The sequence below is a fragment of the Lontra canadensis genome, unplaced genomic scaffold, assembly GCF_010015895.1.
Source record: "Lontra canadensis isolate GAN:19392208 unplaced genomic scaffold, GSC_riverotter_1.0 scaffold2, whole genome shotgun sequence".
NCBI lineage: Eukaryota > Metazoa > Chordata > Mammalia > Carnivora > Mustelidae > Lontra > Lontra canadensis.
Window position 1 is genome coordinate 10,768,692 of NW_022630996.1, and position 23,812 is coordinate 10,792,503.

Genomic DNA, 23,812 nt, shown 5'->3' on the forward strand with positions numbered 1-23,812 from the left:
TTTAAAAAAATTATATGAATAAAATATAAATAATAATAAAATAATTTCATTCACATTACCTTCATCTTGGTGAACTATCTCCTGGAACTCTCTGACTTTCTCTATTTTGAATGGTTGCTGTATATAACTGGTATACATTATATATGTCATCCTCAGATGCCCCTACATCCCTATCCTGGGAATTCCCTTCATGTCAGTTCTCAAGTCTAGGTCTCTTGTTCCCATATATTTTTATTTTTTTGGAGGAACACAATAATCCAGTAGCTTCCTGAGAGAGAGAGAGAGAACGAGAACACAGGAGATAAATTTTGTAAGACTTTGTTTATAAGAAAGTATCTGGATTCTACTCTCACACTTGATTGATAGCTTAGCTGGGTATAGAAATTTAGGTTGGAAATAATTTTCTTTCAGAATTTTGAAAGCATCGTTCCATTGCTTTGTAACATTCAGTGTGATTTTAAGAAAGCCAAAACTTTATGTAATCTCTCCCCCTTCCCCCAACCCAGAAGCTGGAAAAGAAAAAGAAAAAACTGCTTTATAATCCCAGTGTTGTAAATTTTTAAGTTATGTGTCATGGCCTGAATTTATTTTCATCCATTATACTGTGTACTCAGTAATTCCCTTTAATATGCGAAGAGTTATTTTTCAGTTTGTTTGAGTTTCTTTCTCAATCTCCTTTTATTCACATGCTGGATTTCCTGGAATGATCCTCTAATTCTCTTACCTTTTCTTACCTATTTATAACTTTTTGTGTTTTTGGTCTTTGGGGAGGAGGAAATTAATCAACTTTATCTTCCTTCATGTCTACTGAATTTATTTCTACTCTAATACTTCAAGAGATTTTTTTGTTTTCTGAATATTCTTGTTTTATGCATCCTATTCTTGTTTTATGAATGTAAGATCTTCTTACTTGCCAAAGATATAAATGAAATGAGAATGTGTTTGAAAAAAATTATCATCTCTTGGGGTCCGTGAGTGGCTCAGTTGGTTAAGCATCTGCCTTCAGCTCAGGTCATAATCTCAGGGTCTTGGGATTGAGCCCTGAATTGGGCTCCCTGCTCTTGGGGAGTCTGCTTCTCCCTCTCTTCTCTACCTATGCTCTCTCTCACTATCTCTTTTTCTCTCTGTCTCCAATAAATAAATAAAATCTTTAAGAAAATTATCATCTTCCTACAGGACAAGTTACTTCCATCTGTTTCTTTATTTTGTTCTCTGTCATCTAAGGTCCTGTGGTTGTCTCGTGATCCTTGTATATCTGCTCATATTTAAAGGTTGGGTCTCAAAAGCTTGACTGTAGGTTCTGAGCTTGAGACTGGATCTTGTTCACTTTGGACTTCATTGCAGCATGATACATAGGAATGCCACATAAACCAAATGCAAGGGCCACCATTCACATTGTACTCTTGACATGTTGTCATGAATTTCAAGTATGTTTATACTTTTCCTAGCACAGGTGGGGAAGCCTGAATTTCAGCAACTTTATGCTTTTCCATTCAGGCTGTCCTATCCTCCAGAAAAGGAACTTCTAGCCTGTTGCCTGGAGAGTAAAGGGCTGGCTGGAAATGTGCTAGAAGCTCAGTGGGAAAGTGAGCTGGATGTTTTAGTGTTCCGTGTGTATATACTAAATGAATCACCCCAGTGTTCAGTATGGTATCTCCACTTCAACTGTACCAGTTTCTCTGCAGAATCCACAGACCCTGTGTCTTGCCTTTTCCACAGAATAAACTAGTCTTCTGCCAAGATGGGGAAAGGACAGTTACCTGACTGGTTCTGAAAAAGACATTAAACCTGTTTTAGCTCCACATTTACTCTTACATTAAGAGCCAATATTTGATATGTTGTGAGTTTTTCAGTGTAATGTCATTTACCTATTGCTAGCATAGAATACTGATTCCCCAGGGGCAGTCAGATCAGTTAACACTATCAATCTACTCTCCATCTTTCAAAGATCTCCTGCTCAGATCTTCTTATCTTGTGGTTTATCCCTCTAAAATATATTTTAAGGTCATTTTATTGGAGTTTCAAGAGAGGCTGTTTGTATAATCTCAGAAGTCAACGATTTTCTTACTTTGCAAAAAAAAAAAAATCCAGTACACATTAAGAATATTGAATCTTTGTATTTATTAATTGCCATAAACATTTTTAGTGTGTCTTTATTTTTGATTAAGAAATTTTTGCCATATCAAAGCTTTTATGTTTCTTTGGTAAAATTTATTACTTTTTTCCTTTGCTATTTCTCAATCTACTTTTAGACTTAGAAATCCTTTCTCTATTCAATAGATAAGACAAATAATCACCTTTTTAAAAAAGTACTTATATGTGTGTTGTTTAGGTTTTTAAATTTAACTCTTGAATTCATTTGGGATTTATTTAGGTGTATTGTAGAAGTGAGTCCTCAAATTTATTTTTTTCTCCCTAAAAGCCAATTTTTTCAATATCATTTGTTGAATAAATGGGAATCGAGACTATTCATTACATATTAAGTTCCTATATATCCATGCATCTATCTGTTTCAGGGCTACCGTTTTCTGCCATTAATTTCTTAGTTGTGTCTTCAACCATTACCACACTGCTTCGTTTTTGTTTTTGTTTTTGTTTTAAGATTTATTCATTCATTTGAGAGAGAGAGGGGAGCATGCAGAGTGCAGAAGCTGATGACCCTGAGATCATGACCTGAGCTGAAACCTAAAGTTGGATGTTTAACCAACTGAGCCACCCAAGTACCCCCCACACTGTTTTAAAATTAATAAGTTTCTACTGTACTTTATTCAGCTGGGCATGCTTTCCTCATTATTCTTTCCTTTAAAAGTCTTTATAAGTTATTCTAATTTTTAAATTCTTCCAGGTGAATTTTTAAATCATTATATGAAATAAAGTATTCTCATTGGGATTTTGATTACATTTGCATTATATTTAAAGATTAACTTGGAATAAGTGACACCTTTATAATATCAATTTTTCCGTTCAAGGAACATGGTATATGTCTCATTTAGCTAAGTCATCATATATCTTCTATTAGAATTCTGTTTAAAAATATCCCAAGAGGATACCTGGGTGGCTCAGTTGGCTGAGTGTCTGCCTTTGGCTTGGGTCATGATCCCAGAGTCCTGGGATCGAGCCTCACATGGGGCTCCCTGCTCATCAGGGAAGCCTGCTTCTCCCTCTACCTCTGCCTGCTTGTGCTTTCACTCTTTCTCTCTCATAAATAAGTAAATAAAATAAAAATATCCCAAGTCGGGCTTCAAGGTGGCTTAGCTAGTTAAGGGTCTGACTTTAGATTTTGGCTCAGGTCCTGATCTCAGGGTCCTGGGATCGAGCCTAGTGTTGGCCTCCATGCTCAGGGTGAAGTCTCTCTCTCTCTTCCTCCCTCTTGGTCTGCCCCTCCCCTCATATTCATTCTCCCTCTCTCAAATAAATAAATAAATCTTGAAACAATATTGTCCCAAGTTATTCTATAATGCAGGTATATCATCTGTTATTTTTGACCATACTCAACAATTTTCACTTGCTTCTTAAAGGAAATTTTTCCTCTAAATTCAGAGCAGGAAAACATTTCCCCTCTTCTGCAAGATCTTTTTCAGGCCCAAGTCATGAGTTTTCTGTTTATTCATCACTTAACTGGAAGAGATCTATGTAGTCATAATGTCTAATGGACAAGATCAACTATGACCATTCTCTCTTAAGTCCAACAGACACTAAGTCTGACTTTTGAGTGTTCATATTGGTCTCTGCATTTTCCAATTTCAGCAAGAATCTTGCTACTTCAGTATAGTCAGCATCCTCACCTTCCACATCTGATTGGGTTCCTCATTCTCTACCATCATTTAGGTGATGTCTGATCACCCTGGCCTGCCTTCAGCAGGATTTCCCCACCTCCTATCTTATCCCTGATGTTTCCTCTTGGTAATTTTCCAGCCCCTGACCCAACCCTGCTCCTGGGCTAAAAATTTCCACCTTTTCTTATGGTATTCGAAGTTAAGCCTGATCATTCTCCCCTACTACAGAACTACATTGTAGTCGTCTCCTTGAATAAAGTCACTGGAATGTCATTAACTAGTGTCATGAATACATTTTTCTTCAACAGGAGTACCTGAGAGCTCAGAGAGAAGGGTGGGAGTTTATCTTCCCACTACTTTCAAAAGGGTAGATATTTCTGTTTCTGGGTTAAATCGGGTCTACAAAGAGAGGAGGAAAAATGTCTCCTCTAATCATGAACATAAACTCTAGTTTGTTCTTAGCTCATGTCTTGTCATCAGTTGTTTTTATAACAAACACACTGTTGCAATTTGGCGGGTGACTCAGCCTTTCTCATCAGGGCTTCCCCACTTCCGAGCTGAGCCCTCCTACCGCCACTTGCCCTCCCCACCCCCAGCCCCCAGTCTTCTCCAGCACAAGAAGCGCAGCGTCACTTCCCTGAAGGGCTCTTGAGATAACCTATGTACCTTTATAATACTATGTAAACGTAGATGTTAATAGTAGCCCTGGGGACACATTCCTCTGGCTCTGCCAACCCAATATACCTGTCCTATAAGACATGGAATATACAGATTTTGACATTTAACCTTTTCTTAGGAAACTTGCAAGTCATTGTTGTAAAGAAGAATGGCAGGGCATCTTCTCTTCTTCAGACTCGAGCATCCACATGAAAGAGTGAAGGGTGGAAGGAGTAGGATGCCCTGGGATAGTCTGCCCACATTTTATATTGGATGTTGTGAGGGCAACAATGGAGAGTTGCAGCCAGATCCCACTCTGAGCCCAGGCTGGCTCTTCCTGTAAAGGTTCATGAGGCTGGGTATGTAGTGAGTGGGGCTGGGAGGAGGAGAGGAATAGCCGGAAAGTGAAACTGGGTGGTCTGAGTATAGAGTGGCAGGTCCTTACTATATTGTAATATAATTGTAAGTCCCTTAAATCCTATTTGACACAAGGTGACCTGTAAATGTTCAAAGTAATACATAGCGTGTTGGAACTTGTGGGACATGGTCAGAGCACCTCTTTCAAAGCAAATGTAACAAAAACAAGAAGAACCAGGGAAGGGGGACCTCTGAAATAGGTCCAACAACAATACTAGAGTAATAAGCTTCCAAGTGTCAAGTAGATCCAACAGAAGCAATTCCATCCCAACAGACACGTGTTGTGACATCATACGAAGAGAGCTGTGCCTCAGACATTAACCCTTAAATGTTAACACAAGCCCCTACGGTAGAGAGATTGTGTCTGTTTTAAGAACTGTATCAGTAGTAAAGTGGAAGCTTTGGAGCTCTGTGCAGGTGACGCTGTACAACCTGCAGGGCTGAGTACAACGGGCCACAGCAAGGGGATAATTAACGCAAAGACACAGCCTTGGACCAGCCCGAGCACAGGAATTCCAGAAACACAAAAGAAAACAAAGGATGCAGAAAAACAAATCTTAGAGAACCCACCTGCAAGAGTTGGGAATGCCAGACAACAGTTTAAAAAAAAAAAAAAGCCCACAATAGAGCATCTGTAAGAGAAAACACAGAAGAAAATGTCGTAACATACACCACCTTCTCGGGAAGTACCCACACATTTCTGAGAGAGTCATAAAGTAATGACAATAACTGCTGTCTGCTGAGGTCTTCTGGGCCCCAGGCACTGGCCTCAACATGTATAGATATTTAATCTTCACGGCTACTTCCCGGGGAGAGGACTCTTATTTTGTCAAAGACGACACTAAGGCTTGCAGAAGTTGGGCAGCATGCCTAGCTAGGTCACACACCTGATAGGAGGTAGAGCCGGATTTAAACTTGCCGTAGGTGTGTTCCTGCTCTTTCTCAGTGTCACAGGGCAGCGAGGAACCTGGATGAAGAGGGAGGAGCCCTGAGCACTCCTCCTGGTTAACTCTATGACCTCAGGCCCAGATCCTCTACCTATACAAATGACAAGACCAAGCTGGATATGTTTCAAGAGGCTCTTCCGTATCTAAAATGTTGAGTTGGTTCCAAATCAACAGTCTATAGTTTATAAGAGAAACATGCAAGTCAGAAGGCACACATAGAATAATAGTGAATCATACTCATGTGCAGATTTTAAAAATATAGAGGTTGTCATCATGGTAGTAGATAAAATGAATCAGGAAGTTGAAAAGAACACAGACATGCATCAAGGTCACCACCAAAGGTAAGACATACATACAACAACAAAAGTCTAGAATAGTACTGAGTGCACATACCCTATACACATACTGGGGACATGCATAAAGGAAGAACTAGCAGAAATGCAAGGTGTGTATGTAGATCTCTCTTTCTCTCTCTCTTACCTATATACCAAAAGAGTACTGATAAGAAGTTACATCTGAGGTGCCTGGGTGGCTCAGTCCATTAAGCATCCAACTCTTGGTTTTGGCTTGGGTCATGGTCTCAGGATCATGGGATCCAGCCCTGTGACGGGCTCCACACTCAGCAGAGTCTGCTGGAGGTTCCCTCTCTCTACCTCCCCCTTTGCTCCTGCCTGGCTTGCACTCATGCACTCTCTCTCTAAAATAAATAAAATCTTTTAAAAAGTTATACCTAATAAAATGGGGGTGGGAATGGGGCAGAAGGAATAGAAAATGGAACTGGAAGGTGTAAGGATAAAATAACAAGGGAAAAATTTATGGATACATTGTGTGAACCTAAAGGTAGAACATGATAATACCCTTGGACAAATAAATGAAAAAAAATTCATCTTGTTTTTGGACATAAAAGATATTTAGCAATTACCAAAAGGCAGAAAGTCCATGTATCATATTATTCCAATGACATGTAATCATCTTGGAAGAAAATAACATGAACAGGATTAGAAAGGAGCTCAACTGCTTCAAAATTTGGAAATGCTCTCTTTAATGATTTCTGAACTGGGGACGAATTCCTGTATATAGTAACAGAAAACATTTTTTTTTTTTTTAAGATTTTATTTGTCAGAGAGAGAGAGGGAGAGAGAGCAAGCACAGGCAGACAGAATGGCAGGCAGAGGCAGAGGGAGAAGCAGGCAGGCTCCCTGACGAGCAAGGAGCCCAATGTGGGACTCGATCCCAGGACGCCGGCATCATGACCTGAGCTGAAGGCAGCTGCTTAACCAACTGAGCCACCCAGGCGTCCCAAACATTTTTTTTTTAATGAAAAGAAAGCTCACTATCCTAAGAATTGTTACAAGTATATTTTGACTGTATCCAAACCCTATGTAATGAGCAGACAGTTTATAGAGAACAGACATTATATCACACGAATGAGTGCACATCTCTCCTAACTTAATGAAATGCAAAATAACCTTTGGTAGGGCTTCATTCCATGCCAAAAACCAAAAGGGTAAGTCCAATGTTGGCAGGTTTTGGGGGGCGCCAGGCTCAGCGCTGGAGGGATGGGAATGAAAGATAATGAATCCCTGCCCTTGTGGAACCCAGTAGAATGGACATGGCAGACATGGCAGACTGTACGTGAGCATCGTGAGCATCGTCATGAGGTGTTTAAAGTAATCCTTGAGAGGAAGTTATTGGAAGTGGTTATTTTGTTAGTATGAGGCTGAGATGTGTGTCCCTAGAATGTAAATGGGAGTTTGGTTTCACTCGTCGTGGTATCCTCAGTATCATGGCAGCCACTGCCCACCAAGAGCAGATCCTCAATAGACACTTGGTGAATGAGTGCAACGTACGTATGGAATTACAGCAAAAAATTACAATGCAAGTTCTGTTTCACGTCACTCTGGGTATATCCATATACAAAGGTTTATATGTTCACTTTGAAAGCTCAAGGGGATTTTTTAAAGATCAAAGTAGAGCATGTTTCCCTTCTCTGTCAAGATAATTAGAGTCATGGGAGGCCTGGGTAGCCTAGTCGGTTGAGCAGCTGCCTTTGGCTCAGATCATGATCCTGGGGTCCTGGGACTGAGTCCTGCATCGGGCTCCTTGCTCGGTGAGGAGCCTGCTTTTCTCTCTCCCTCTGCCTGCTGCTCTGCCTGCTGTGTTCTCTCTCTCTCTCTCTCCTCTCTCTCTGTCAAATAAATAAATAAAATCTTTTAAAAAAAGATACTTAGAGTCATAATTTTTAAATTGAGGAAGTATTCACACATACCCATACCATCCCCTGTTTATTCCTGCCTCGTGTGGGCGATGTATTCTATTCTACCGTGGAACCTTGCGGGTCTAGACTTACAGAGGTAGATCAGCTGTCCTCCACCCTGGCTGCACACTAGAATCCCCTGGAGCTTTACGTACACCCCGTACCTGGGCACAGTCCTAGACAAGCCCACCAACTCCTCTCAGGCTGATGCCCAGGCATCATCGACTCTCATGTTCAGCCAAGATACCAAGGCCACTTAGGCAGCCGAACTCTTCCATCAAATTTATATTTTCAAGGGGTGCCTGGGTGGTTCAGTTGTTAATCATCTGCCTTCGGCTCAGGTCATGATCCCAGGGTCCTGGGATCGAGCCCCACACTGGGCTTCCTGCTCTCCCTCTCCCACTCCCCCTGCTGTGTTCCTTCTCTCTCTGTGTCAAATAAATAAATAAAATCTTTTTAAAAAACTATAAAAAAATTATATTTTCATTACATAGGATGTACTGAGTCATTCTCAAGAAAAATCCTCCAAGAGGTTTTTGTGAAATTCTGAGTATACCTTTCTTGTATTGGGTCTAATACCAAAATGCTGGGGTGCCTCTGTGCCACCCTTCCCCAATATTAATGTCATGGGTGGGCAGACTAGGCTAGCCCAGATAGCCTCTGATCTAATAAGAGAGGCTTGTTGGAGGTTGACTTATCAGGCTGCATTTACCTCAAAGGGAAGAAAGTTCTAGAAGTTCTCAGAGGCCAGAGGGAGAGGCTGAGCAGGAATCAGAAGGGCCTGGATGGAAGGAACTTGCCCTGATAATTGACCAAAAAGCTATTCTGTCCATGTGATAAAAAGGAAGCTTGGAGGTCAAGGTCTGAGATTGCTGGTCGTTTTGAAGACACAAAGGAGTCTGGCAACCCAAATTTTAGGCTGTGCTTCTCTTGGTGGGAGAACTCCCTGTGGGAGCTGTGTTTTTATCCTGGGCTCTGGGGAAGATTCTCCGGGACCAGGGTAGACATGTTACCTGTCCAAGGTTTGGCAGGGTTCCTGGGTCTGACTTGGAGCCCGGCAGGAGCTCCCTGTGTACTGAGACCAGCTAGGTCACGGATGGCCTCTAAATCAGGCTAGGGGTTGGGATTAAAGAACCGCCACTGGGCCCAGTTTAAGACCTGTGCTAACAGATCTTGTGGGTAACTGCTTCCTTGTCCCCCTCCTCCAGGCTGCCCATTCTCCAGGGCGGGACGTTTGCTTTCGTGGCACCCTCCCTGGCCATGCTCTCCCTTCCCGCTTGGAAGTGCCCTGAGTGGACATTCAATGCCAGTCTGGTGAACACCAGCTCTCCTGAGTTCACTGAGGAATGGCAGAAGAGGATCCGAGAGGTAACGGGCCAAGGGGAGGTGGACTGGGCGATGTTGTACTACGACGATGTGCTTGATAAACTTGTTCTAGTTCTGTTTTTCTCTTGCCTCCTTCCAAAGTCTGCCCTTGTCCCTTTGTAAATGAACCTTAAAATTTAATTAGGACATATAGAAAACAACACGATAAATTTCCCAAGCTGAACTTGCTCCTGTTACCAGCAACGGGATCAAGAAACAGATGAGTTTCCATAGATGAGTTTCGCTTGGTTTTGAACTTTCTATACAGAACTCCTCAGAACATACTAGTTTGTGTCTGCCTTCTTCATTCACCGTGATTTTTACAAGAGTCTTCCCCCCTTTTATATGTGGGGGTAGACTCTTCATTCTCTTTACGGAGTAGCGTTCTATTACATAATTACGCAGTAATTTACTTCTCTATTCTGCTGTTACCCAAACTGTGTTTAAGGGTAGTTTCCAGTTATTGGCTGCTATAGATAGTATTGCTATGGATGTCTGTGTACTTGGTACTTTTAGGTGAACCTATCTATGTATTTCAACCGAACAGACATGTAGGAATGGGCTGGCCGAATCACAGGGTGTGGGTACCAGTCAGGGATCGCCAGAGGAGCGGAACCAACGGGATGTGTAGAGGTACACGCAGGAGGAGATGTGTTGCAGGAGCTGGTTCACGTGGTGAAGGAGGCCAGGAAATCCTTGAGCTGTCTGCTGCAGACATTGATGTTCATGCCGGTGGGCAATCTGGGCGGCCAAGTCTTTTTCACAGTAGTCTGGGCCGGGTCCTCAGTTGCAGAATAGGCAAAGCTCAAATCAGCAACACCGTGAATACCAGTTTTTAAAAATACAAAATCCTTCCATACTCTGTGAAATGTCAGGCGTGGGCAGACTGCCAGCTCCGCGATGGGCTGCACGCTTTCCTATTCTCCCACCAAAGGCACACGTGCCCATTGCTGTTGACAATCTGGACCACCGAGAGCAACGCAAGCGCCTTCAGACGGAGATAGGGATTCTGTTGTTTGGGGGCCCCGTGTGCGTGGTTTGTGGCCCAAGGTATCAACTTGTAGACCCTCGTGACTACATTCGAGGTCATACTTCCTCCCTCTTTTTAAGACTCAGGGGCATGCATCACCATGAGCCACCAGTATTTGAGACTTAACTATAAACTCCTATCCCACACAAGGTAAAATTTCAACAAAGCTTTGTACGATCCACTTGTCAGACCGAACTGCTAGTCGCTGGCCTTGCCCCGAGCCCACAGGGGCAACCCTGGGCATTTATGCACGTGTGTAGTATCACCATAACTCAGCCCACAGGCTGCATTTAGACTTGCTTTCTTTTTCCCACCAAGGGCCTTCTGTGGAAGTGTTAAATACTCTAACAGCCTCCCCCTTTCTCCATTAGATGAGCAGCACCCATGCTCTCTGAATTCAGGGACTCACATGGTGAAACTCAAGTCTTTGTTGCTTGAATTAGATTACCTTGTGAGCTAATGTCTGTCCTGGGTGGGAGGGACTGTCACTGGCTCATGAATCCTAGGAACTCCTCCTATGTAACTGCCTTTTCTTTGCCTGACCATAACTATTTCCTTTATTTTTAAAAAAGATTTTATTTATTTATTTTTGAGAGAAAGAGTGTGATACAAGCGGGAGGAGGGGATGAGGGAAAAGCAGGCCCCCATCTGAGCAAGGAGCCCGGTGAGGGACTCAATGCCAGGATTCTGGGATCATGACCTGAGCCAAAGGCAGAAATTTGACCGACTGAGCCTCCCAGGAGCCCATCAGTATTTCCTTTAATCAGTAAATGTTCCTTCAATCAAGCAAAAACTTGAATGTCTTTCTGGCCCTACTCGAGATACGGTTCGGGTGTCTGATCAGAGCTACTGATGCTATTCACTAGTGGTCTAATTCCAAACAGGGTGGACTAGTTAGTAATGGTCTGTGAAAGGGAGGCAGTGGAGGAGCCGCGCCAGACCCCAGCCTCACCCGAAGCCCCATGGCAGAGCGGAAGCTCCCGGCTTCTGACAGGGTCCATCCTCATTCAGTGTGGGTTCCATGGTACCTCAGGGAGCACTGAGCTGTGAGGCAGAGGACATCCATCTGAGCCAGACCCGTGAGTGTCAGCCTGAACCTTCTGCGGTCCTTCTTCCCTTTCAGAAGCAGCCTTTTTGCACACACCTGTGCTCTGAGAAGCCAAAAGTGCTCAGTCCCTCCATCACCCCCTCAAGGCCTTGTGCTTCCTTTTTATCTCAGGTTAGACCCAGAGTTAGTTAACAAGGCTCTTGAATCTTTAAAGAACACTCCCGTGGGAGCTCTGGACCAAGATATTCCCTAAGAATTTCACTTGTCAAGCTGGTGGGTCCTGGATTTTTGCCAGAGACACTGGCCAATCTCAGATGCCACGTGTTGTAGTGCCTTCTCCAAATCAGGCTATGCTTCTTCAGGAAGCCTGGTTTTATGAGGCCGTTGACAGAATGAGTCACAGAACACGTGCACGGCTTGTGGGTGTTTGTCTATTTGTTTGTTTTTGCTGTCCCCCCGGGGAGCCCATATTTGGCTTCATTAGATCCAAATTAAAACCAAGCAAAGAACAAGAAGTGGGGGTTCCTCACCCTCCTCTGCTAGACGCCAGGGAAGGAAGGTTTCCCTTCCACGCAGACCAGCTGAGCTCTGAATTTCTTCTGCAGGAATCTTTTGCCCGCACAGTATCCAAGAAGAAAGATCTGACGCATTCATTTGTCTCTTCTCCTACCTAAGCACGTCTGCTCAAGTCTTCCCTGCGTCCTAATGAAGCATCTGCCTCCAGCCCTATCATAGCCCAACTCACAAACCTTCAGCGCATTTGGAAGCCATTGCCTTGTGTTTCGAGGACACCGGGCAAGAGTTCTGGAAAATAATTTCCCTGGGGCTTGAACAGTATTAATAGTGAGGGAGGTGTTTAGGGATATGGGTCATGCTGTACCTGTGTTAAACATGTGACCCCAAGTGGCAGAGATACCATATTCTCTTTAACCTTTATTGTTTATTTTTCGATTAGCAATAATCGCGCCTCGGATAAACCTCATTGGCTACGATACTGCCACTGTGCAAAGCTTATTGTTTATTTTTGTGTTTATGATATATAGAGTCCTTTAAAGTCCTTTAAAGGAATATGAAAACTTTGGCTCTGGGACCAAATCCAGCCCGAGGTCTGTTTTTTTTTAAATATTTTATTTATTTATTTGACACACAGAGAGAGAGAGATCACAAGTAGGCAGAGAGGCAGGCAGAGAGAGAGGGGGAAGCAGAGAGCCCCATGCGGGGCTCGATCCCAGGACCCTGAGATCATGACGTGAGCCGAAGGCAGAGACTTAACCCACTGAGCCACCCAGGCGCCCCCCGAGGTCTGTTTTTTAACTGCTCACACATTAAGAATGGTTTTTACATTTTAAAAGGTTGTTTTATTTTATTTTATTTTATTTTTTTAAAGATTTTGTTTATTTATTTGACAGGCAGAGATCACCAGTAGGCAGTGAGGCAGGCAGAGAGAGAGAGAGAGGAGGAAGCAGGCTTCCGGCTGAGCAGAGAGCCCGATGTGGGGCTCGATCCCAGGACCCTGGGATCATGACCTGAGCCGAAGGCAGAGGCTTTAACCCACTGAGCCACCCAGGCGCCCCTAAAAGGTTGTTTAAAAAAAAAAAAAAAGAAAAGAAAAGAAAAGAAAATGTGGTAGAAAGCTCACATGGCTCACAAAGTCTAAAATATTTACTATATGGCTTTTTATAGAGAAAGTTTGCCAACTCCTGCCCTGAAACCCAGGGCCCAGGGTAGGGATTCCTTTTGCCCTAGGACATTAGTCTCCACTATTTTTTTCCCCCACGTTATCTCCAAGGGTCTGACACAGTGAGCCCAACCCGGATCCTTATCTGTGGTAGTTGAGCTCCATCTGCTGGTCTGATGCGTTTCACCAGTGCTGGAAAGTCCGAGAAAGTTCTTGCGAATTTCCACCTCCTTTCATTAATTGGATTGATTGGTTGAATTCACGTAACTAGGCTATTGGAACTTAAGGTAGCGTCTCCCTGTTCAATTGAATTGTATTTATCCACACACATCTCAAGGACTGAAACCATTGGTGGTCAGCACACCACATATGTCTCATTATACTAGTCCCCAGTGAAGGTGATGCAAATGCAGGACCAACAGGAAGGTTGTTACTTACTGGGCTCAAGTAATGAGGAAGTGAGAGTCAACAGTGAATCTAGTTTAAGGACATGGTGGTAGCAGAAAGAGTAAAAAACTGGGAAGAGAAGGCAAGTTCAGTTTTCAACACCTTAGACCAGTTCAAACTTCACCTTTCAGTATCATGGTAGTTTTTATGTACCTACTTATGTGTCCTTAGATATAAGTGAAATGAGTGACAGCAATGACAGAAGGAATGAGAAGGAGGGATTAAAATTATTTTGTTATTATAAGGTGCTCAGACTACCCATTGAAATGGCATAATGTTCTTTGAAAGTGGACTTGGATTAGTTGTAAAAGTACATTGCAAATTCTAGGGCAACCACTCAAAAAAGTAAAAAAAAAAAAAATTAGTGTAACTGAGACACTAAGAGAGGAGAAAAAATTGAACCCTATGAAATGCTCAATTAAAACTACAAAAAGAGAGGAAGACGAAAATAGGAACAAAGAACCAAGGTCAGCAAGTAGAAAACAGTAACGAGCATGGTAGATATCAACCCAACTATGTAGTTGAATGTCAGTGGATTAAATATACCAACTAAATGACAGAGACTGTCAGAGGGGATACAAAATACAGGTGACTTAACTATATGTTGTCTGTAAGAAGCCTACTTTAAATGAAGACACACATAGGGGCGCCTGGGTGGCTCAGTCAGTGAAGCATCTGCCTCCGCTCAGGTCATGATCCCAGGTCCTGGGATCCGATCCCTGCTCAGCAGGAAGCCTCCTGCTTCTCCCTCTGCCTGCTGCTCCCCCTGCTTGTGCTCGCACTCTCTCTGACAAATAAATAAATATCTTTAAAAGATAAATACAAAGACACACAGAGATTGAAAGTAAGTGGTTGGAGGAAAATACACCAGGCCAACACTAATCAAGAGAAAGTAGAAGTTGCTCTGTTACTTTCAGAAAGAGCAGACTTTAAAATAAGGAAAAGTTTTCAGGGATAAAACGGAATGCATAACATCCAAACTAGGAGAGTAAGAAAGGAGCCATTAAGCAAAGTCAGTCGGTCCAGTCGAGTAGGGGTTGGCAAACTACGGTCCAGGAACGAGATCTGGCCTGCTGCTTGTTTTTATATAGCTCACAAGTTAAGAACGGTTTCACACTTTAAGTGGTTGGAAAAGAAGACTACGAATTCATGATGTGTCAGAATTATATGAAATGCTAATTTCAGTATCTACACATGAAATGTTATTGGAACACAGCGAGGCTCATTTGTTCACAACTTGTCTGGGAAAGTTTCGACAGAGGCCATATGGCCCATCCAGCCTAAAATTTCACTATGTGGTCCTTTACAGAAAAAAAAAAATTTTTTTTTTTTTTTGCCAACTCTTGCAATAGAAAGTGGGAACACAGAAAAATAAGGCAGCAAGAGGTTCAACATGCTATGGAGTGACGTTAGACATCACCACCATGGTCACCATGACCAATAAATACTTTTGAAGGCTATTTCCAGAAAACCTTCAAATGAAGTGAACATGTCCAACAGGTAGATGGAAATCCAGAACTGGAGAGAGGAGCAAGAACAGGGCTCTCCTTGCCTCTGTCACTCTGGGATTCAGCTTTGATCCTGCAGTGCCTCTGAGGGTGCCCCCTTTGTGGGGGGGGCCAGGTTGGGAGGTGGCCTGTGCCCCTGGGTCTGCCATGATGGCCCGGGCTGGGCTGAGGCCCACAGTTCCTGCAAGCTTCAAGGTGTCTGATCTGTACTTTCTCTCTCCAGTTGCAGGGCGCCATTATGGTTGCATCCTGTGTCCAGATGCTAGTAGGATTCTCAGGTCTCATTGGGTTTCTCATGCGCTTTATTGGCCCCTTGACCATCGCTCCGACCATCTCCTTGGTGGCCTTGCCTCTCTTTGATTCTGCGGGCAGTAACGCTGGGGTCCACTGGGGGATTGCCGCCGTGTAAGTACTCCCTGGGAATGGAATGGCAGCTCAGTTCTTTCCGGGGGAAGATCACCCGGTAAGAATAATGTGTTCTGGGTATTGGCAAACTCTTGTGGTTTACAGATACCACGACTATTTATTACATGATTAGTCCTCAAAAACAAGGAGTTAATCATGGGCAGTATGTAAGAATACTTAGTGTCGTGTTTACAAAATATTGATACTGCGGGTCCTTTGCCTGCTAGGTTTTCATTGAGCCAATCTTTGTAGACCTCTGGCACCTGGGAAGGGTGCAAAGACAGGGCTCCAGCTCTCTCCATAATCTTGTAGTATAGGAGAGAGAGGAGCCTTGGGTCTAAGGAGCTGTGACACCAGGAGACAGTGATAAGAATCATAGAATGCCATGCATGGTCCAGGGAAGGGGGCCATGACAGCCAACTGGAAGGATCAGGAAGGCTTTAGGGAAAGAAGAGGCCTTAGGCACTTCCACAGAGCCTCGAAGGGACTTGGGGTTGGCACCAGACACACTCATTCACGCCGCTGTGATGGTCTGACCACGAGGACTTGCAGAATGACCTGGGAGAGAAGACAGTCTCTGACTCTGGCCTCACTCTCTCCATCTGCTGGGATCTGTCCAGCAGCTGACCCACAGAGAGGAATAGTCCCCCTTCCCGGTATTCCTCTCCAGCCACCAGTAGCTCTGAAAGGGAACAACCCACCTTCTCAGGGATGGGACCTACCTCCTTGGGGACCCTCCTGGTGCGGCCCCGGCCACCCCCTTCCAGAGATGCGTGGTGGCTCAACTTCCTGGACCCTTGCTCAGGACGAGCCCCAGCTAGCCAGCCTGGGCGTGGTTTGTTTCTGTTTCAGGACCATCTTCCTCATCGTACTGTTTTCTCAGTACCTGAAAAATGTCGCAGTACCCGTGCCGGTTTATGGAGGAAAGAAGTGCCACACGTCTAAGTTCTACCTGTTTCAGGTCTTCCCGGTAAGAAGCACTCCCCACGCTTCTGGTAAGAAGCACTTCCCTTCTTAGTGGACTCGCCCGGAGGGTGAGGGACAGGGTCAGCCTCTTGCACTCCCAGAAGGTCCCCAAGGCAAATGCTTCACCGTGTGCAGGTTCTCTCCTCCCTGACCCCCACCCCTCTGCTGTACAAGGAGGTCAAGGGGAGCCCCGCCATCCATGGGAACACTCCTCTGCTTTTGGTGTAATGCAGTCCCCATTGTTCATGAAGCTTCTCACCCCAGAGCAGAGAACTCTGCCCTAGGTTGCTGCTCTGGGCAACCGTGTGGGACAGCCTTGTCATACGTTGCTGGGGCCATCCCCATAGCAAGGTTCATGGCTAATTATACAAAACTGATGACCTGGTTGCTCAGATCAAGGTCTTGGTGGCTCGTGGGTAATCTGGACTCATTGCAATGGGGCTAGTCCCTCCCTTTTCAGACACTGTTCTGCTGGATTTGCATCTCGGTGTGAGATCTGTGTGGCTGCCAACCACACAGTATGTTTTCAGCTTTAATTCCACTGTGAGCTACATTTCACATTGTAAAAAGATACTTCCACATCTCACTGATCCCTCACTGCCCTGCAGTCTGGTGGTCCTACCATTCTGTGTGCACAAGCCTTACTCGGGGATGTTGCTAAAAATGCACCTTTCTGGGGCTCTGTCCCCAGGGATTAAATATCAGTAGAGCTTCAGGCTCTGTAGCACAGTGATCGTCATTCCATTGTACAGACGAGGAAACTGAGGCTCAGAGAGTTTGATCCAAGGTCATGTGACCAGCCAGTGGTGGAAAGAGAAACAGACAGTAATCCTTCTGACCCAGGCCATGCCCATTTTGCTAGCCTTTCTGCCTTCATTTGACCCAAGGTTTTTCCAGTTTGTTTCCTACATTCCTTAAATGCGCTAATGATGACACAGATTGCTGTTGGCATTGGAAGGGCCTGTAACCCAGCGTTTCCTCATTTCACAGAGCTTCCCTGACCTCCCTCCCAGGCCCAGCACCTCTGGGAGGTGTTGGCAGGGCCTGGGACCCTGGGCAGGGTAGTGAAGGGGGCTCCCTCTGCAGGTGCTGCTGGCGCTCTGCCTCTCGTGGCTTCTCTGCTTCGTGCTCACAGTCACCAACGCCCTTCCCACGGCCCCCACGGCCTATGGGCACCTGGCCCGCACTGACACCAAAGGCAATGTGCTGAGCCAGGCTCCTTGGTTTCGCTTCCCTTACCCAGGTAATGAGAAGATAGGTCCCCTTTCAACCAGGGACACGTGTTTTCCAGTACTGTCCGTGGGGTCAAGGGCACTGAATGGAGAGTTGACTAGAGGCAGGGGATGGATCTACTCCAAAAGATCTGACAAGGAGAAGCAGGCCTTAGGGGGTCCATATGAGACCCCTAAGAGAAGAAGGAGACCCTTGGATTGTCTTAAGAATCTTCTGGGGATGTTAGACCAAAGGCTCCCATTCCGGGACCTTCCTTTCCTCCCCTTCTCCATGTTACTCAGAACCCATGGCCTGAGAGCAGGCAGATCGGAGAGGTCTCGACCTTCTAGCTGGAACTTTGGGACTCTTCCTGGATTAGTTGGATTCTACCCAAGGGAGCCTTAGCCTGAATTAGAACATTTGTGGGAAGATGAGGTCAAGGCCATCCCTTAGCCCACTTCTGGTTGTCTTTCCCAGCACTTTTGGTTCAGGTGTATTAATAACCAGGTTCCAGGGTGGGCTGGCCGGGCCCCATGGACTGTGGAGCTCCTGCCTCCCTGAATAAGAATCTCTGCTTCCAAATGCTTCAAGATCTGCCCAGGAAGGGGCCCCGCTGCTGGCTGTTTTGGTGCACAGTGCCCTCAAGGTCTGGGTGTGTGCTTGCCCTCAGGGAGGAGTGGTAGGGCAGGAGTCCATGCCAAAGCCTCTGGACAGTTGTGGGGTTGGGAGATAAACTTCCGGGTCTTGCAAGCTTCCCAAAGACCCCTTTCAGCACAGAAGTTATTTTGGGCACAGCAACGCATGGTCTTCTGGATTAACATTCCCTCTGCATCGCTCCTGCAGGACAGTGGGGCCTCCCCACCATCAGCCTGGCTGGGGTCTTTGGGATCATTGCAGGGGTAATCTCCTCGATGGTGGAGTCCGTAGGTGATTATTATGCCTGTGCCCGGCTGGTGGGGGCCCCCCCGCCCCCGAGGCACGCTGTCAACCGCGGCATCGGCATTGAGGGTCTCGGCTGTCTGCTGGCGGGGGCCTGGGGGACAGGCAACGGCACCACCTCCTACAGCGAGAACGTCGGGGCGCTGGGCATCACCAAGGTAAGTCTGCCAACAGCGGCTTCAGGCAAGGTACCTGCATCCATTATGCCCCTGTGAGTCTCTTTGCAAGCAACTCAGATTGCTTATTTGATTGATCCGGAGCTCAGATGTCCAACACGGGGCTCAGGGCCTAAAATAAAAATATTGATGGGGCTGAGTTTCCGTTAGCTTTGAGGCAAGCCTTTTTTCTTGTTCCTTTATGAGGATTACAAACACAACCAAAATATTTATTTTGACGGTAAATCCTTACCACATGTCTTGTCACGAGGACATTTAAATAAATAAGCTCTTAGATTGGAAAGAAAAATAAGCAAAGGCAGGATCTGCTACTTTCTTACCACAGCAGTTGCCACTAGATTGTCTGGGGAAAGATACTTAAAAAATACTTTTCATTGTGGTTAAAGACACACAACATAAAAACTGAGATCTGCAGCCACCAAACAAGTCCTTATTCCCCTTTCTCCCCAGCACCTGTCAGCCAGCATTCTAGTTGCTGTTTCTATGATTTCGATGACTCCAGGGACTTCCTAAAAGTGTAAGCCTACAGGACTTGTCTTTTTATGACTGGCTTATCTCACTTAGCAGAATGTCGGGACTGTCGGTGGATGGATATACACCACATTTCGTTTATGCCTTGTGTCTGGATTTCATTCTAGCTCCTCTCTGTGGCTCTTACTGCCCTTTATGGTAGAGCCTTGCCTTGGTCTTCATCATGTCTGTCTCCATCCCCCCGCACTCCAGACACACGGATTTTCCTTCCCACCTCCTCCCCCGCAGCTTTACTGAGATATACTTCACTATACTATAATATTGCTTAAGTTTAAGCTGTAAATGTGTTTATTTGATACACTCCTGATTTGCCACGGGATGACCATGAGCTAACACTCCCATCATGTTACATAATTATAATTTCTTTTTTTTGTGGTGAGAACACTTAAGATCTGTCCTCTTAGCAACTTTCAAATGTGTAATTGGGAGGCCTGGTTAACTGTAATCACAATATTGTACATGTAGATCCCCAGAACTTACTCATCTTTTAACTGAAAGGTTGTACTCTTTGATGAACATCTCCTCATTTTCTGCACCCTGAACACCCTGGTAACCACCACTCTACTCTATTTCTGTGAATTTAGCTTATTTATTTATTTATTAAAAATTTTATTTATTTATTTGACACAGAGAGAGAGAGATCACAAGTAGGCAGAGAGGCAGGCAGAGAGAGAGAGGGGGAAGCAGGCTCCCCACTGAGCAGAGAGCCTGATACGTGGCTCAATCCCAGTACCCTGAGATCATGACCTGAGCTGAAGGCAGAGGCTTAACCCACTGAGCCACCCAGGCGCCCCGCTTATTTATCTTTTTACTTATTTTATTCATTTATTCATCCATCTATTAATTAATTAATTAATTAATGAGAGAGAGAATCTTAAGGAGATTCCATGCCCAGCATGGAGCCCAAGGCAGGGGGTGGGAGGGGCTCGATCTCAAACCCTGAGATCATGACCTGCGCTGAAATCAAGAGTTGAACCCTTACCCAACTGAGCCATCCAGGCACTCTGATTTTAGCTTTTTTAGATTCCACATAGGAATGGTATCGTAAGATATTTGTCTTTCTTTGACGTATTTCACCTAGCATAATGCCTTCAAGGTCTGTCCATGTTGTTGCAAATGGAAAGATCTCAGTGTTTATGGCTGATTAACGTTCCACATATACGCCACATTTCTTTCTCCACTCATTCATCATTTAAGTTGTTTCCATACCTTGGCTCTTGTCAATCATGCTGCAATGAACATGGGCTGCAGATATCTTTTCAAGTTAATGTTTTGGTTTCTTGACATAAAGACTCACCAGAGGAATTGCTGGGTCATCTGGTGATTCTATTTTTAATTTTTTGAGGAAAAGCCATGCTGTTTTCCATTGTGACTTTGCCAACTTACGTTCCCATCAATAGCACACAAAGGTTCCCTTTTCTGCACATCTCTACCAACACTTGTTATTAATCTTTTTTATGATAATTGAATTTAACAGATGTGAGGTGATATTTCTTTGTGGTTTTGATTTGCATTTCCCTGATGATGAGGGATGTTGAGCATCTTTTCATGGATCTGTTGGCCATCTGGAAGTCTTCTTGGGAGAAATATCTATTCACTGTCTCTGCCCATTTTAAAAATCATTACTGTTGTTATTATTGAGGCATACACATTCTTTCTACATTTTGGATATTAATTCCTGATCAGGTAGCCAGTTTACAAATATTTTATCCCATCCTGCAAGATGCCTTTCTATTTTGTCAAATGTTGCCTTTGCTGAGCAGAAGCTTTTTAGCTTAATGGAGTCCCATTTGTTTACATTCGCTTTTGTTGCTTATACTTTTGGTGTCATACCTCCCAAAATGCCAATACCAATTCCAAGGGGATTTCCCCCTATGTCTTCTTCTAGGATTTTCATAGTTTCAGGTCTTACATTTAAGTCTTTAATACACGTTGAGTTAAATTTTTTGAGTGGTGCAAGATAGAGGTCTAATTTCATCCTTCTGTATGTGGTTCTCTGGGTTTCCCAACCCCATTTATTGATGAGACTATCCTCTCCCCCACAATATGCTTGGCTTTCTTGCCAAATATTAGCTGACCATATATGCATGGGTTTACTTTGGGGCTCTGAATTCGGTTCTTTTGGTCTATGTGTCTATTTTATGTCGGGACCATACCATTTTAATTACTACAGCTTGGTAGTATCGTTTGAAATCAGGCAATGTGATGCCTCCAGCTTTATTCTTCTTTCTCAGGATTGCTTTAGCTATTCAGGGTCTTTTGTATTTACAGACAAATTTTAGGATTTTTTTTTTCTATCTCTCTGAAAAATGCCATTGGGTTTGTGTTAGGGACTGCATTGAATCTATAGACAGCTTTAGGTAGTATGAACATTTTGACTTTAAATCTTATCCATGAACCCATGATATCTTTCCATTTGTTTGTGTCTTCTTTGCTTTCTTCAGTATCTTACAGTTTTTAGCACACAGATCTGTCATTTCCTTGGTTAAATTCATTCTTAAGTATTTGATTGTTTTTGATGCTATTGTGACTGGATTATTTTAATTTTCAGATATTTTGTTGTTAGTTTATAGAAATGCAACTGGTATGTTGATTTTTGCATTCTGTGACTTTACTGGTTCATTGACTGGGCCTTATGGTTTCTTGGTTGAGTCTAGGATTTTCTCTATATCAGATCATATCATCTCTGCTGTCATTTATGTGTTGAGGTACGTTCCTTCTATACCCAATTTGTTGAGAATTTTTGTCACAAAAAGATGTATTTAGTCTTTTTCTGCATCTGTGAGATGATTGTACAGTTTTTGTCTTTCATTTTGCATCTGTGGTGTATCACATTTATTGTATATGCATGTTGAGACGTCCTTGCATTCCAGGGCTAAATCCCACTTGGTCACAGTGTATGGTCCTTCTAATGTGCTGTAGAATTTGCTTTCCTAATTTTTAAAAAAGATTTTATTTATTTATTTGAGAGAGAGCTAGAGAGAGAGAACATGCACACAAAGAAGGAGAGGGAGAAGCAGGCTCCCCCGCTGAACAAGGAGGCCAACACGGGGCTCGATCCCAGGACCCCGAGATCATGACCTGAGCCGAAGGCAGATGTTTAAACCACTGAGCCACCCAGGTGTCCCCAAATGCCCATTCTTTTTTTTTTTTTTTTTTTTTTTTACCTTCCCCAATGTCCATAACCCCACGACCCTCTCCCTACCTCCCTACCCCCGGCAACGCTCAGTTTGTTTTGTGAGATTAAGAGTCTCTTATGGTTTGTCTCCCTCCCAATCCCATCTTGTTTCATTTATTATTTTCCTACCCGCCAAACCCCCTAAGTTGCCTCTCAACTTCCTCATTTCAGGGAGATCATATGATAATTGTCTTACTCTGATTGACTTATTTTGATAAGCATAATACCCTCTAGTTCCATCCATGTTGTCGCAAATGGCAAGATTTCATTTCTTTTGATGGCTGCATTATATATATATATATATATATATACATATATATATATATATATATCACATCATCTTGATCCATTCATCTGTTGATGGACATCTAGGTTTTTTCCATAGTTTGGCAATTGTGGACATTGTTGCCATAAACATTCAGGTATGTGTGCCCCTTTCGATCACTACATTTGTATCTTTAGGGTAAATACCCAGTAGTGCAATTGCTGTGTCATAGGGCAGCTCTATTTTCACCTTTTGAGGAACCTCCGTGCTGTTTTCCAGAGCGGCTGCACCAGCTTGCATTCCCACCAACAGTGTAGGAGGGCTCCCCTTTCTCCGCATCCTCGCCAGCATCTGTCATTTCCTGACTTGTGAATTTTAGCCATTCTGACTGATGTGAGGTGGTATCTCATTGTGGTTTTGACCCAAATGCCCATTCTTAAGCCCTGCGCCACTGCCTCCAAGAGAGGCCTTTTGCCTCACTGGGAAAGCTTCCTGGGGAAGGAGCATTTGAGTTAGGACTTCAAGGCAGGGAGAGAGCAGTGAGTGAAGAGATGAGGCCAGATGCCGGGACACAAGGTCACACCCTCATCCTTTCCAACCCCGTGTGGGGCCAAGGGGGGGGGCATTTTGGGGTCAGGTCGCCTAGAGTATTGTTTGCGGAGCAGGGTGGAGGCCCGGCTGGTGCTGAGCTCCCCTCTCATCCTCCTGAGCCCTGCAGGTGGGGAGCAGAATGGTGATGGTCGCTGCCGGCTGCTTGCTGCTGGTGATGGGTGTATTCGGGAAGATGGGGGCTGCCTTTGCCACCATCCCGACCCCGGTGATCGGGGGCATGTTCCTGGTGATGTTCGGGGTCATCACCGCCGTGGGGATCTCCAATCTGCAGGTGAGGCTCGGCAGTCTGAGAAGAGCAGCTGGTGCATCTCTTGAAAAGGGGCAGGGCTGGGGCCGGGGAGGAGGAAAAGGAATCCTTGGTCCCAGACACTACAGTGGTTTCCAAATAGAAGACAGAA

General features: G+C 44.4%; 1 protein-coding gene and 1 pseudogene across 3 annotated transcripts in view; one reads left to right on the forward strand and one right to left on the reverse strand.

Moving 5' to 3' along the window:
- The window catches only part of LOC116874167 (solute carrier family 23 member 2-like), a 55,945-nt gene that overhangs the window by 19,592 nt on the left and 12,541 nt on the right, over window positions 1–23,812 (forward strand). For all 3 annotated transcript variants that reach the window (XM_032868632.1, XM_032868614.1, XM_032868623.1), the window contains exons 4-9: window positions 9,263–9,422; window positions 15,354–15,535; window positions 16,388–16,505; window positions 17,588–17,744; window positions 18,557–18,810; window positions 23,521–23,685. In XM_032868632.1, the coding sequence (XP_032724523.1) occupies window positions 9,263–9,422; window positions 15,354–15,535; window positions 16,388–16,505; window positions 17,588–17,744; window positions 18,557–18,810; window positions 23,521–23,685 (1,036 nt within the window). The remainder of the gene's footprint in view (window positions 1–9,262; window positions 9,423–15,353; window positions 15,536–16,387; window positions 16,506–17,587; window positions 17,745–18,556; window positions 18,811–23,520; window positions 23,686–23,812) is intronic.
- On the reverse strand, window positions 12,429–12,509 carry LOC116879032 (annotated as a pseudogene).